Here is a 15,111-nt window from a genome sequence, read left to right on the forward strand (position 1 = left end):
TTGAATATGTATATTTTATTAGCTTTCCAATTTCCTCCTGCATTTCAGTGTTATCTTGAGAAGTGTATTCATGTTGGTATACTTCCTTTTAAACCATGCTTACATACATGCTTTACCAGTTCCGTTTTTTGCTGAGGTGACGATTAAGCCGTATTTATACCAAAGTTTATGTGAAGCGCGTATCACGTTTCATGCGGGATTATGGCAGTCAACGTAGCAAGACGAAAGCGAATAATCGCGATAATTTTTGCGATTTGTCTTGTTACTGCATTATTTTTATACGGTAGAAGAGAGGGAGGAATGTATAATGTCAACACAGATCATGCGGATACTTCACGGTAAGAAATGTCTCAGTTTTTTTAAATGAAACTGTCGAGTCTGTCGTCAAACATCTGGTTCAGTATGACTGTGTATGTATAATATAATTAAAATTATCCACCCTGAAGCTTTTACATAATCTTCTTTACATGGATTTAGTAACCGTAGTTAAACAGATACATTGTATGTTGGGAAATGTATACAGTTCTCACCTCGGTTCTCACAGCATAGACACACGATTCTTTTTATATCTACGTGGGATAGGATTGTTTTTAAAGTGGTATTAAATCCTCCTAATGTATTGACTCAATACTTCGAAAGCAGACTACAATAATTAGGCCGCTAGCCGGCGTAGCCGTTAGGAGGAAAGTACAATTAAGTTGACGCTAACAAAGCTTTGAATTACCTGAAACTAAATTACTAGAGTCAGTGTGGCTAACCCACAGCAAATTAAGAATTGTTTTTGATCATATGATAGCAGGATTATTGTCGGCATAGGTCAAAAGGTTTGAACCATAGCCATTTTGTATTATTTTAATTCATGTGCATAATTATTCTATCACCTGTTCTTATTCTCACATTTTTTAAACGTCTCTCTGTTTATGTTTAACGATTAGTAATTATCATACCCTGCGATCATCAATGTATCTATATTTTGCTACTTGTTTTTCATACGGTTTAAAACTAGTGTTAAATTTGTTGGGCTTGTCATTTGACAGAATATACGACTGCTTCCTTCTTATAAACCTCATTATTCAGCTGAATCAAGTTTACAGAATTTGCATATATCCATATTTACAATGCTTGACTTTCGCCCCGACGCCTGACGAAAAGAGCTTTCGAAAAACGATAATGAAATGTACTGATGAATATATTTTAACTATTGCATAAAATACAAAACAATAGATCCACACGTGCGAATTATTCATTCGTGTGTTCCTCCTTGCGTTTCTTGTGAACGAAAAAGAATTAAAATCATCACGAGTTTTTAATATGTGAAGAATGAAGCTAAGGTAAATGCTGGTTGAAATCGCTTTTGAACTAAGGCTAAAGGCTAAAGTTCTATGTTTCAGGGCTGGTTTATCCGAAGAAATGACAACAGTGAAGGCAACGAATCCATTACCGACCCGAAAGTATTCTGTGGTTTACTTTACGGAAAAAACAGACAAGAATAGTGCTGAAGATACGAAATTAAAAAATACTGTCAAAAACGAAGGTTCGGGTAATAAAGAATCTCGTAGAAAGGAAGAAGAATTTCGTAAAAACAAAGCATCGCTTAGGAAAGAAGAGGAATCTCGTAGAAAGCATGAAGAAGCTCGTAGGGAAGAAGAGGAATCTCGTAGAAAGCATAAAGAAACTCGTAGGAAGGACGAATCTTTGAGGAAGGAGGACGAATCTCGTAGAAAGCATGAAGAATCTCGTAGGAAGGACGAATCTCGTCGGAAGAAAGAAGAATCTCGTAGGAAGGAAGAATCTCGTAGGAGGGAAGAAGAATCTCGTAGGAAGGAAGAATCTCGTAGGAGGGAAGAAGAATCTCGTAGGAAGGAAGAATCTCGTCGGAAGGAAGAATCTCGTAGGAAGGAAGAATCTCGTAGGAAGGAAGAATCTCGTCGGAAGGAAGAATCTCGTAGGAAGGAAGACGAATCTCGTAGGAAGGAAGAAGAATCTCGTAGGAGGGAAGAAGAATCTCGTAGGAAGGAAGAAGAATCTCGTAGGAAGGAAGAATCACGTAGGAAGGAAGAATCTCGTAGGAAGAAGTCTTCTTCACTCGAGTTAAACCCTTCTCTTCCCAGGCAACTAGCGCCAACGATTGGCGTTAAAACAGCGAAAACCATCAAAGCTAAAGATATCACTGTTCCCGTTGTAGATGTTACTACGACAAAACCTTCTTTGTCTAAAAAGACAACGAAAATGAGTAATCCACGTTTAAGAAAGACACGAGAACCTACAAAGATGGCATCTGTCAGTTCTCCAGAGGAACCCTTAGTTTGTAAGATACCAGCTTTGGATCCGTTTCATCCGCATGTTGCACGTCTTCAGAACAACGTTGGCACAAATTTAAGAAAGATTTGTAGAGGCATGCATCCATACACTCCAGCGTTCAAAGTGGTCAACAATAAACTAGTTTTGAAAAAAAATGTGAATCAAAACAGCGTAGTTAAAAGTTCTATTGAACTTAAGAAAATAAAAAGACAAGGTGACCAAAGTTTTAGTTATGAGAAAACCATTAAGCCATTTGTTGGGATGCTGGACATACATGAAAGTAAGGATATTGGACAGTCTGATTTCTTTCGTGTGGAGTATAGGATTGACGGGAGAAGATCCTCTGATTTGTATGCTCGCGTTTCACCCAGACTTGATCTAATTGAAAAACAAAATAAAATAGCTGAAGGATTTCGAGACAAAGGTCTGCAGTTGAATGTGCTTATTCTAGGTTTTGATTCAACTTCACGAGCTAATTTTGTAAGAAAACTTCCGCGAGTAAAGTCTTTTCTAGAAACAGAGTTAAACACGTATTTTATGGAAGGAATGTCCATCGTGGGTGATGCGACCACCCCTGTACTGACTGCAATGCTTACTGGAAAGGATGAGACAAAACTACCAGAGGGACGAACCTCATTTGGAGGGTAAGTGTAACATACACCCTTCCCCCGTTATGTATTCGAGCAATGAAGATACTATCTTGAATTACTTGTGGCCCATGATTGTACGTTCTTTTAATGTATCTTTCAGGAAACCTATTGATAACTGGCCATGGGTAATGAGAGATTACGAGAGACAGGGCTACATAACATTGTATGCTGAAGACGATCCTAGCGTTAGCGCATTCAACCTGCGCCTTGAAGGATTTTCTCAGCAACCTACTCATCATTATATGAGACCGTTCTGGCTTTCTTTAGAAGATATGCACGAGCGAGACGAGCCTGGGAGATGCTCAAAATCTGAATCAATGGTCAATCACACTTTGAAATATATTAATAGCTTCTTTGATGCTTATCCTTCATCGAGAAAGTTTGCGTTTACCTTTCATTCATATTTAGCGCATGCTCACCCAAACCACCTGAGTTTCGCTGAAGATGATCTCATGTGGCTACTGAGGACGTTCGTGGATAAAGGTTATCTTAAAGATACGATGTTGGTTATCATGGGTGATCATGGGTCAAGAAACTCAGAGTACAGGGATACAATGCAAGGAAAATTAGAAGAGCGACTACCATGGTTCTCAATATCCTTGCCTTCCGAGTTTCACCGAAAGTTTCCCGAACTCGCGGCGAACTTACAAAAGAATCAAGCCGTTATCACGTCATCATTTGATGTCCACGCAACATTACGTCATATATTAACCTATCCCAGTACGCCAAGCGGCGAGCAGACTCAAAGTCTGTTTGAGAGGTTACCACGCAACCGAACTTGTAAAGATGCGGGTAAGTTGTGGTGTTATTATTACTCATGTACGTTCAGTATAGTTTTACAGGGGAAACTTCAATAAATAATGTGCATAACAATTGTTTTAGGCATAGCTGAACACTGGTGCCCATGCTTCCATTGGTTGCCCACGGATGCGAACTCTACAGACGCTCAAAGGATAGCTGCTTCAGCGCTGAAAGTCATTAATGATAAATTATCTAAAGAAACAGTGTTGCACAGTTCATGCCATAAACTGACTCTGGATGGTGTCCTCGACGCCATAATCTTGCAAGCTAATAAAAAAGTTCGAACGTTTGATTCCACTGATCAAGATGGAGATCGAAGAGTTTCTTATGGAGGAAGGACTAAAGATTTGAAGAGGTTTCAGATTATATTCAAAACTCAACCAAACGGAGCCAAATACGAAGTTACAGCACATGTATCAAAACAACAAATCACGATCAATCCAGAAATCAGTCGACTTAACCGCTATAATGATCAACCAGCTTGCATTGCGAAACAGTATCCTTATGCTAGGAAGTTTTGTTATTGCAAAACACAGGGGTGATGATGCTTACTTTCTATTGTCATCGCTGGATACCATTCTGAAGACTGGCACAGCACAGAGTGCATGCTCAATCCCGGACGCTCGTGGAAGCAAGCAACAAGTCAGATTGTTCATTTAGGACATTTTAAATTTATTCCAAGCAATATTTACAAGCAAAATTTGCGTACGTATGATTTAGTTAGAATGTATTGATATGTCACAAATGGGGGAATCTCTTTAGAAATATCTATTATCTACACATACATTTTCAGTTGAAATTTATGAAGAGGAAGATTTATTATAAATAGGTAGACATCAATTTACCACTATGGTCTATATTTTTGAATTTACGTATATTATGAAGTTTCTGTGTTCGTTAAATACTTACTTTTTAAAAATTTGTACAAAAACAGCTTGCGCAACAAATGCTAACTAAGTTCATTCTCTGTGTTTACAGAATGCGCATGCTAATTTGTCCTCTCTACCAGTAGCTATTCACGGCAGCCATTCTTTTGTTGTGAATCCGCTGACAAACTCTCTTGTACTTCATCCGACGATTTTGGTACCAGACCTTGATCTGTTTCTCGGTCAGGCCCAGTTCTCTGGCAAGACGCATTCTTTTCATACCAACGGCGTACTTATCTTGTTCAAACTCCTCTTCAAGTCTCCCCAGTTGACAGGTCGTGAATGACGTGCGAAATCTTTTCTGTCTCTCGGTCAGCAACCGTTCTGTAAAACATATGAACATTTAACCAGATTAATCAGCGTTCAAAACTTATGTCATTGGAGAACCTTTCACCAGATTTAAACCCTTTTAAATTAAAGGTTGTTTAGAAATCAAGCACTGTATTTGTTTTTGTAATATCAAGCAAACAGGTAGCAACATTCATAAATGATAATTAGAGTAATATGTCGTAGTTGATAAAATAAACTACTTGAAAAACCGAACCTCTTTCGTTTGAATGTTTGGAAAATAGGCAAGGTAAAATACATGTGCTTTGAAAAGATTTTAAGAAACATTAATAAGTTATCGTTCTTCGGTTCGTGCAATAACATACCCTGACATACTTGCGAAAGATTGATTAGAAATCTTCTAATCCGTATAAAAAAAACGCTTCTGGCAATTACATAACTACTTGTTTACAAGCAAAGTCTACAACCTTCATTCCTAATCTAATTTTATTATCAGCGCAAAGGCGCGGAATTCTCTCAATCGTTTGTATCTTTTGTTTATCGGAAACTGTGGCTTTTAATGGAGATTCTGCTCGAGGCTTTTTATTGTGATTTAAAAGACAAAACCGAAGTTGTAACAAAATATATTAGATGAAAAATGACAACAGGAAACTAGGCGAAACTTGTTTATTATTTCTTGCTTTCCAGTTTCCTCGGCCTTCTTTTATAAACGAGTTTCTCGTTTTCACAAAATGGTTTGTGGTATCAACAACCGAACGAAGTATTTATCATGTCTTACGCACATCCACTTCAACAACCTTGGCGATGTCATAGCTTTATTCACTCATTATCCCTTCCCTATGTAATCAAACTTGATCATAGATTTATGCAATTTTGAAAGAATCTCCGCCCTGGGTTATCTAAGAGTGTACACTCTTTCAAATCTGTTTCAAAGATAATTCTGTTATATAAAGTATATCTGATTTTCACATCTAAATATTCGTGTGGCTTTCGTTATCAAAAATTCTTTTGTGTTTTCCGCATTGACATTCGCAATAGCCTCTGGGCACAAGTTAATGGAAAGAGATTTGGCAATTAAGGCGCATTTTTTCATTTCAAAACAATTTTAAATTGACTTTGATTTATTTGAGTGCTTTGTTCAGAGATCTCCCTCGTTTTCTATATTCCTTTAAATCAATGAAACAATATTGATTTTGGAGCACTTGGCTAGTCACAAAAAAGCTTCAAGTTATATCTACCAGAGAACGAGATTTTATCTACCCAGTGATTTTGGATTTCGCTCCGAAATGTTTTATTCAACAATTTCTGAAACAGTGATATATATATATATATATATGTATCAATCGTGTTCGCAAAACGTCAAACATGGTGAACAAGGAAAGTTATATGCATCCTCATTTCACTATTGTCCCCTGAGAACATCCGGTTTTACAATGGTGGCAAAATGCCGAGTGAAATATCGTCGTTTTTGGTAACAATGTCAGTAAAACAACAGCTGATAATTCCAGGTGCAATGCAATGCGATTGTTTCTAAAAATGGTCATGAAAAGCGAGCTTGATCGACTATAATACGATTTAATTTTCTGACAAGTATTGTGTTTACTTTTGAGTCATAGCCTACTCTTTCCATTAAGGTAACCAACCCCTTGGCCATGTTCTCGGTTACAAAGAGGTCAATTTTTTTCAAATGTCGCTATATATATCATAGACACTGTTGTAACTCCTGCGTCATATATTCACACTTGCTAATTTAATCCACGCAAAATCCAAGTACAAACATCAAAATTACTAAAACAAACAACTTAGGTTGCTTGTGCAGTTGGCCGGTTCCCACGGTAAACTAATTCGTTTGTACTTTATTTAAATTCAAGTTTAAAAATATTTCAATATGTACAATTTGCATTTTCTGCGCTTTTAAAATGTCTATGGTGCTTTAAATGAATTGCACGCCCACAACGAAATTCCATGACAATTTAAGTTTATATTTGCACCGAGACTATAAAATCTTTAAATACCAATTGCGTATTTACGTTTAGGGTTAAAAAAAGTAATCAGTCACAATATTTGATAGTGTTTTGACCTTTTCTTACTACTCTGACCCTTCAGGCAATACTTTAGCGGTACTTTGGAGCGATATTGCTAGACACAACACAGCGTAAAACAAGGAAACCTTCTTGCGGTGAGTGCCACACAAAGAGCGTAAATTTACAAACTAGTTTGTAGTGATTTTGACAGTGTGATTGAGTACAGCACACATGACGTACTGCACGCACAAACTTATATCATATTCGATACGCGATATTTACTTTTTTTAAAATTACTGTTGCTTTGAATTACTGTTATCACCGCTTAGTTTTCATCCCTCCGAAGCTAAATTTTTACGCATTTTTCAAACGCGCTACAATATTATGTAGGTCATCACAAGAAGACCTTTTTCAACCAGGAAATTCTGACGCATGTATAGAAACAGCTGCGCAAAATAAAATCGTGTCAAATGTCCATAAAATATGATTCCGTCACTGTTAATTTTGGTTCATGGTCTCAGATCTAGTTCTGAGTCACGAGTATGATTTTGAAAGGCGCAGTCGATCAAATTTTATGTTCGAATTTTATGTTCGTTTTATGATATACTTTACTGCCACTAACCAGTGGTCGGTGTTACCTGCGAAAATACCGGCAAATGATATCATATTTTAATTAAACAATTCATGTTCTAGAAAATTCAAATTTCCAGCAAAATTGATGATTCCTACAGGTTATAAATACCGCAAGAAATACATCCTATTTCAGAATCCAAGTCTATTCGAGAATACCTTAGCGTGATCACAATGAACGATTCAATAGCGTGATTTTTAATATAAGATTAAATTAATAAGGATTATCTGTGCTATTTATAACCTGTTAAGGAAAACACTTCAATTTAAAGTGGTATTGAAAGGTGAAAAAAGCTGAACGTAAAATCTTAAAGAGGTCATTGCCAATGAGAGACATAAGGGATTTCTTTATGCTTCAAGGTTATTCTAACGGTACCTTTATATTGAGAGATACATGGATTTTAATTCGTACAAACCTAGGAGTATACATCATTCATATGCTCTTTAACATCGAGAATACATGCAAGTAATTAACTATGATTTATTGAAGTAATGAAGGAAATCATGACTGGAAAATAAGCAATGAAAAATTGCTGTAATATACTCATTTGTATCTAATTGATCTGGGTTGAATGAGGCCTATTGATTGCTTTAGTATAAGTTCGAATTGGTGAGCGACTGTCCTGCTAAATTGTATATTGCCTTAACAGCTAAAAATTTTTCGTGTGTGTTAAGTCGATTATAGTCGATAGGAACGGCGCCGTAGTTTTGATGACAAAGATTATTGTAATTTTGTTTATCTTATATATACTGAAAGTCAGGACAGCAAAGGTGAGATATTTTATTAACACCTGTAGGCTATAAAACTCAATGAATATGACAAAGAGTCATAAAGAGTCATGTTCTGACTGATAAATAGTAAGAGTGCTTCAAATAACGGCAAAACTTGGGGTGAAATATCCTGAAAAACAAGTCCTAAATTCCCAACGGAGATATCGTCATTGAAAACTAAACACAAGCTGGACCTCATCTTGCTCTCAGTGAGAAGTGAGAGCGTAAATATGGGTGAGGAATAAGCCTACTTATTTAACTGCATATAATTCCTGTGTATTGGCAAAATCCTATGGCTTAAAGTTGACGTATACTAGCTAGCGAAATACTCCGATAAATACCCATAACGTATGGTTTTCATAACGGAATATTGTTGGTGAGAAATTCATCCAACTCTATTGATTGCCTTTTTACAACTGTTTTAGGCCACTTTGAACCTGAATTTTAAATTGTAGACACCATTTCCGTCTTCGCAACTGCCGCGCTTTGAAATGATATTTCGTAGTTTAAAGCGTTGATTCGTGTCCTGAAGCTGAATTTGATTTCGTGAATTTTACGTCATGTGTTTTAAAAATGAAGTGCGAGGGAGTTCTTGAGCTAATAAAGCATATTAATGCCAGTATTGAATTGTACCTTTTCTGTTCAACTGAAGTTCTTGCATCGTTTCACGAGCGTCATAATCTTGTGGATCATGGCTCAGTGGAACCGTACGATACCAGCTAAGCATCTCCTCTTGATCAATCTGAGGTAACTCTCTGATACCAGCTGGATACGAGAAAACGGCTTCACTTGGACTGTTTTGTTTATTTTGGTTTATCGGGTCAGTTGGTGGCCATTGAAATGAATTTGAGTTATAATCCATGTTCTGATCACGGTGAAACTGTCCTGACTGTTTATTATACTCACTATAATATGAATAGATGGACATCATATTAGCATAAAGCGCGCTGGCTCGAGATGGGCGGAGTTTCTTCGATCAATGCACCACTAAATCATTTGTAAATATACCAACCCTCTTGTGGGTAACTTGTATTTATACCGCGTGGACGAGTTAAACCAATTGACGCATGACACAGCATGACTTCGTGTCCTTGTGCATGATATATTTAAGCGAACAAGGAGACCTGGGGAGCTCGGTATATAGAGCCTGGGCACGAGTCGTATAATGACAGTCAGTTGCACATGATGTGAAGGTTAATTCGTATTATAAAAATTCGTATTATCAAAGTTGCTGGGCGCTAAAAATTGTTGCAAGCTCCTCTAGCAGTTACAATAGTTCACAACAACGGTAAACTTTGGTAGTATTTCGAATACCTCGGCAGAGGAAGAAGGAAATTACGTCTTATAATCAAAACATTTACAGTATCACCTCCGTTTTATCTTTGTGTGAAATTTCTACACACACGCGTACATGGCGCGTACAAAATGTTAATTTCGTTCCACATCAATGGGAGGCATACGTAGTAACAAATGTCGAATAATAGTCTATTATCATCCTAATCTCGAACCAAATCCAAAGTTATGCGGTCTCGATATCCGAAAGTTTTGAAGAATGTTATTAAATTTTCCGGTTTCTTTAAATTCATATTAGCCTCGAGTCAAATTCGCGCGAAGCCTTCCGACTTGCGTGGTCAGAAGAATATGTTAAGCTTAATCGGGAAACCAGGATAATGTGTCAAGCGGTACAGTAGAAAATATGAATTAATATTATACGTGTTGTTGTAAAACAGTCTCCTTGCATATTCATCACGCAATGAGTTTCTGGAATGCGAAGAATGGGCGTATTGTACGATTCTTATAAAAACAAAATTACTTGGGATTTTGCCAAAAAACGCTCGTCACGCGATGCTGAATTTGAACAATAAAAACATCTGGGATTATCAAGCGACTAAAATCTCAGAAGAATTTCTTGGTACTGTACGTCTGGGTCGTGATTTCACACGCGATATCTGTCCGGCGCCTTATAAACACTTCAAGAAAAACTTAGTTTGAATGTCTCGTTTTCAGGAGAATTCATCACTGCTGAAACTGCTTTAATGTCAGCAAGGAAATCCCAGCATATCCCCTTAACTGGGCTAATCTTTTGTTGCTAGCTTTCCGTGTCCCGTCTGCGTCGTATTGAGGAACCTGTTTCCATTTTTTATATGCATCACTTCTTTATTTACCAAAAAATTTAAGGATCGTAAAATTCTGTTATTGAATATGTTGTAAAACAACTGGAAATAATCATCAATACTTTGCATGGCTATCGTTAAAGCAATACATTTTCCCAAGCTGGTAATTCAGTGAATCTTAAATAGTATGTTAACCAAACTATTTTATCTGAAAAATGTGTTTATCCCTTTTTATCAACTCTATCTAAATCTATCTTAAAGCATTGCAGGAATTCTTCATACCACGTCCGTAGACTAAAAGTTTTGTTTAGGACGCGTTTTACTCACAAGAGGTTTAACGGAGGTTTTCAATTAAATGAGGCCGCTTGTTTGAGCAATTCATCACGATACAGCACATTAATTAAAGAACGACGTCATATCGTGAATAACATGCAAGGTCACATCCTAAGGATCGTGTATCCCGAGGCATTGGAAAGACCGAAGAAAACATTTGTCTTTCTTGCGCGAATTGCGCATGCCCAAGACTAGTCTTCACATGCGGTAAGATTGCATGAGTGAAGTTTGATCAAGCGCGGGAATAAACATTAACAATTAACATACGTTCCAGTATTTTTTGCGAGTTCATTTGTTTCCTGTGTATTCCAATCAATAATTAATATTTTAGTGTCTATTGGTTTGATATCAGAGCGTCGTGCGCGTAGACACTGAAGAGCGGATTTCTGTAATTAGTTTAAACCGATTGAAAACTACCATTTTGCTTAATTAATTCACATGGTTGTTTCTGAGATGAAGATCAGTTAGTTTTTCCGTTTAGATAAGGAATTATATAACCTTGGATACGCCTACTAACTCTAACTTCTAACGCCCTCTGTTCCTCACTTTACTGTCATTGCTGCGAAAAGTATTTCAATGTTGAGAGAGCGAGAGGGAAAGCGAGACTCGCTCATGTAATATTTGTTATCAGCCTTAGCATGACAGTGTTGTCAATCAGAGACAGTTGATTGATTGGAATGTTCCATTGTTCTCATCAGTAATTTTTCTCAACTGTTGGTGTTTACTGATTAACTTTTGGCATAGCCTCTGTTGTTGAAACTTACAACAGTTTAAACGTTGGAAGTTGAAGATTAAGAAAGAAAAATAACTGAGTTTGTTCTTCATCATCCCGGAATGATTTATACATTAATACTTTGATGATTCAAGTAGGCGCAATTGACGCAAACATTAAACATTATCCTATTTGGCAGAACAAATTCCAAGTTTATGGTAAAAAGTAAAATAAACAGTCTCAATAAGTCGACAGTGAAAACTGGATTTGAATCTGGGTATATTTTCCAGACAAGTGGATGCATAACCTCTCGCATTAGGCGTGATCAAAATTCAACATGAAAATGGTTTCAGATCGTTCCCTCCCTGAATAACACGGACAGGTATTAAAACTAACCTTACGTTTCCTGGAAGCACCTTCTTCATTTGGGTGAATTTCTTGTGTCTCTGTGGTTCCAAGGATTGTCTGAAATTCAATATAGCGTTATGTGGTTGTATTAATCTGAAAAAATAGATCAGTTTTATCTAAATATTTATATCCAGTATTCAGTATAGGCGGCTTCTATAGGATTACCAGGACCGCCTGTGCTTTTGGGATTTCGAGTGTTTTCATATATCCCTTCCCACAATCCCTTTCAAAAGAAATCATTTGGCTATAAGGCGAGTATGAGAATGTACACCTAAGCTAAACATCAAGGACCGACTCTGCTCAAGTTTTTTATCTCCTTTGACGCAGGTAACAGGAAGGCCAAGAAACCTGAGGTACAGCTTCCCTCCGGACAATCAGTGATTCACGGACAAGTAAACAGGAAAAAAGTTGATTTTTATTGCACCTAGATTGTATTGAACATTTTTAAAAAGCACAGAGGCAGGCCTAAAATCAGAAACATTAAATCAAAATACTTTTTGTTTTTGACCTTGTATAACCGTCACAGAAATGTCGCATTGCCCCACTGTACATAAGTGGTAAAAAAAATGCTTCGTCATGTAGTCAGAAAAAATGCAATGGTTCCCCGATCCCTGAGCAGAAATTAGGCTCCCGTGTGAATCCACGGATGCGTGAACACAATGGAATAGGATGCGCGTAATTTTTTTTCTTGTTTATCAAACAATCAGTTTACTGACGACATTGCCACGCATACAATTCAGTTCCATTGTAATCACGCCTCTCTGTCATCCTCAATTTAAATAACAAAACAACCAACTATGACCTAACTTTCAAAAGAAGGTTTTAACCATGTGAGGCTTGGCAAGTCGCAAGACGTTTCATGGTTGTCTTGGCAAACTCTGATTATAAACTGATAAAACCATATCACAAAGTGAGCATTTGTGACTTAAAGAATCAAATAAATAAGTTACTTTGATGTTACCTAAACAAGAACCATGAAATTCCTACAATATCAGTACAGGAAGCTGTTGATACTGAGCAAAGTTTTATGATTGGTAAGAAGAATTTGAATGTTAGTAAGGTTAAACTGTTCGGTCATAAACGTTGAGATGAAAGTCTGTTTCATAGTTATTATATCCAGCATTACTGGGAGTTTTCTATGGTTTACAACCACTGTTCTGAACTTTATCTTACCATTAAACTATCTCCTCAAGCATAACAATCCGACTCTTGATAACCTGCATGTTCTGCGGTAGGTATTGATGAACTATAAAGACATGCTTGAGGCTTGTAAATTTGATAAAAAATTGTCCCGTGGAAGTACTTTCATATCCGTTAGTTTTAAAGCAAGCTGCGACTGCAAGCGCTATTTCCTTGAGGCAATTCTGTATTTTTAAGAAGGTGATTTGTCTTTTAAATTGTGGAATGAGAGATGCTTTTATGATGTTCACTTATGATATTACACACGGCATATTATCGAAATGTCACCATAAATACAGGACGGACATACATTTTATATTCGATTTACTCAGTATTCTGGAGTTCTTTATTAAGAAGTCAGACTTATTTGTGTTCTTTGATTTCAATAATGTCATTATTGTGTTTGATGCAGACGGCTTATTGCAGTACCATTGTCGACTTATGACTTTAATTTATTGTGTCAATATTATGTGATCTGATGTGAACTATTGAACTGAGCCTATCCCAAATTAACGCAGCGTACATATAAATGTACAGTGTGTAAAATACAGTACATTTTCATTGTTGTACAGCATACAGTAAGGGCTTGATTGAGTACAAGGCAGAATATAGTTCGTCTGATCACATGCAGAGTAAGAATCGATAAGATAGCAAGTACAGTGTCTAGTTAGTTCAAGAATAATTGCAAAATACTCTTGCAGCGCAATCTGTTAAATACGCTACGTGATTTGAGCATTGACAAAGGTATATACGAGCAGATATTATTATAATCATCACACACGAGGCGATATTATCTTCCTTCAAACGTTGCTTATTCAGGAAATTGAGTAATGTGTAAATATTTAGATATTGTCCATGAATACTTTTCTATAGTTTCGTACTTACAAAACAACTTGGGTATTGACAAACCCCCTGAGTTCCTTAATAACCCACGAGGTTGTAACTGCGATGATCACTCAAGCTGGAACCTCCAGCGAGTATTTATGTGCATTTTCACTTTGTTTCAAAGCTGTTGAAAAATATATGCCAGCATTTTGTAGATGGATCCCGTCAAAGATTAATGTTTTACTCACCCTGAGTTAAAAAGAGTCCTTCGTCAATCTTTGTTTGTTGATCTGAAGTTTGAAGTATGTGATATGTTACAATACCCACACAGTTTTATTGTGTTGTCTCAACAGCAATTCACTTAATTTAGTCTTTCATTGACGCGTCTCTCCCAACGAAACGACCTATATACTCGTCCCAGAAACAATCTCTCCTGAAAATGCAAACCGAAATGTTTTTGAAATGAAATCAAAACGCGGTACCGTTTGAAGGTGGTTTACCTGAACGCATTTTACGCTGATTTGACCGCAATCGCCACAGGGGCTATTCAAATAGCGCAATGTCATAGCGTAGATTATTCTTATTGGCTTCTACGCGCATACCTATGACGAAATCTCTTTAAATGCGAATATATGAAGTGCTTTGTTTTCGAGTAAGCCTTGGAAAGTACTCAGAAATTCGGAGAACACTTGATTTCTAGAAAGTATTTATATGTCGCACAATGTTTGAACACTAAGTTATTTAGGGAGTTCGTAATGAAAATGTTTCCTTTCCCAGTTATTCCCAGTCTGTATGATGACAGCAAGTGACTTTCAAAGACCTTGTTTACTAAATTGCAATTCATATAAAGGATAATATTGACTCGTTATTCACTCATTTTTTATCACTCAAACCCTTCTTGAGAACTGTGTTTCGATGTTTGAAGAACACGTCTATTGTATCCTTGTGAAAATTGCCGAGAATTTCTTCGAGTGATTTTTATACTGTAAGATAATATTCTGTCTTTTTATAAGACAATTAATTGCTGAGATGGTTGATATTAAACAGGTTTTGTCAGTGACCAGATTATGAATCCTTCTGCTGAGTTTTCTAAGGCACATCCCGTGCAGACTTTATGACTATTGGGATAAATTTCTAAAACAAACAAAT

At 36.7% G+C, this 15,111-nt stretch overlaps 2 protein-coding genes across 3 annotated transcripts; one reads left to right on the plus strand and one right to left on the minus strand.

The window, feature by feature from the left end:
• Nucleotides 1–4,685, plus strand: LOC114516265. 2 transcript variants are annotated; one of them, XM_028535690.1, is made up of 5 exons: nucleotides 1–338; nucleotides 1,392–1,540; nucleotides 2,186–2,945; nucleotides 3,052–3,743; nucleotides 3,834–4,685. In XM_028535690.1, the coding sequence occupies exons 1-5, from the start codon at nucleotides 202–204 to the stop codon at nucleotides 4,292–4,294; spliced, it is 2,199 nt and encodes a 732-aa protein (XP_028391491.1). In that variant the 5' UTR covers nucleotides 1–201; the 3' UTR covers nucleotides 4,295–4,685. The 2 variants fall into 2 exon arrangements, with proteins under 2 accessions (XP_028391491.1, XP_028391492.1); XM_028535691.1 differs by having other exon boundaries at nucleotides 1,392–1,534.
• Nucleotides 4,686–4,729: 44 nt separating this feature from the next.
• On the minus strand, nucleotides 4,730–14,466 carry LOC114516267 (ventral anterior homeobox 2b-like). The gene is made up of 4 exons (XM_028535694.1): nucleotides 14,211–14,466; nucleotides 11,947–12,015; nucleotides 9,025–9,296; nucleotides 4,730–5,002 (listed from the first exon to the last, which is right to left on the minus strand). The coding sequence occupies exons 2-4, from the start codon at nucleotides 11,973–11,975 to the stop codon at nucleotides 4,755–4,757; spliced, it is 549 nt and encodes a 182-aa protein (XP_028391495.1). The 5' UTR covers nucleotides 11,976–12,015; nucleotides 14,211–14,466; the 3' UTR covers nucleotides 4,730–4,754.
• Nucleotides 14,467–15,111: the final 645 nt, after the last annotated feature.

The sequence above is a fragment of the Dendronephthya gigantea genome, unplaced genomic scaffold (genome assembly GCF_004324835.1).
Source record: "Dendronephthya gigantea isolate DGI-Jeju-01 unplaced genomic scaffold, DenGig_1.0 000005F, whole genome shotgun sequence".
NCBI classification, from domain to species: domain Eukaryota; kingdom Metazoa; phylum Cnidaria; class Anthozoa; order Malacalcyonacea; family Nephtheidae; genus Dendronephthya; species Dendronephthya gigantea.

Bases quoted from the DNA above. Each gene is read 5' to 3' on its own strand.
- LOC114516265 (XM_028535690.1), top strand. From the start codon at position 202: ATGGCAGTCAACGTAGCAAGACGAAAGCGAATAATCGCGATAATTTTT. The intron at 1,541-2,185 runs GTAATAAAGAAT...TTCCCGTTGTAG, and splicing joins TGTCAAAAACGAAGGTTCGG to ATGTTACTACGACAAAACCT. The intron at 2,946-3,051 runs GTAAGTGTAACA...TGTATCTTTCAG, and splicing joins GGACGAACCTCATTTGGAGG to GAAACCTATTGATAACTGGC.
- LOC114516267 (XM_028535694.1), bottom strand. From the start codon at position 11,975: ATGAAGAAGGTGCTTCCAGGAAACGTAAG. The intron at 9,297-11,946 runs GTTAGTTTTAAT...TTCATATTATAG, and splicing joins GTGCTTCCAGGAAACGTAAG to TGAGTATAATAAACAGTCAG. The intron at 5,003-9,024 runs GTACAATTCAAT...TATGTTTTACAG, and splicing joins ACTTCAGTTGAACAGAAAAG to AACGGTTGCTGACCGAGAGA.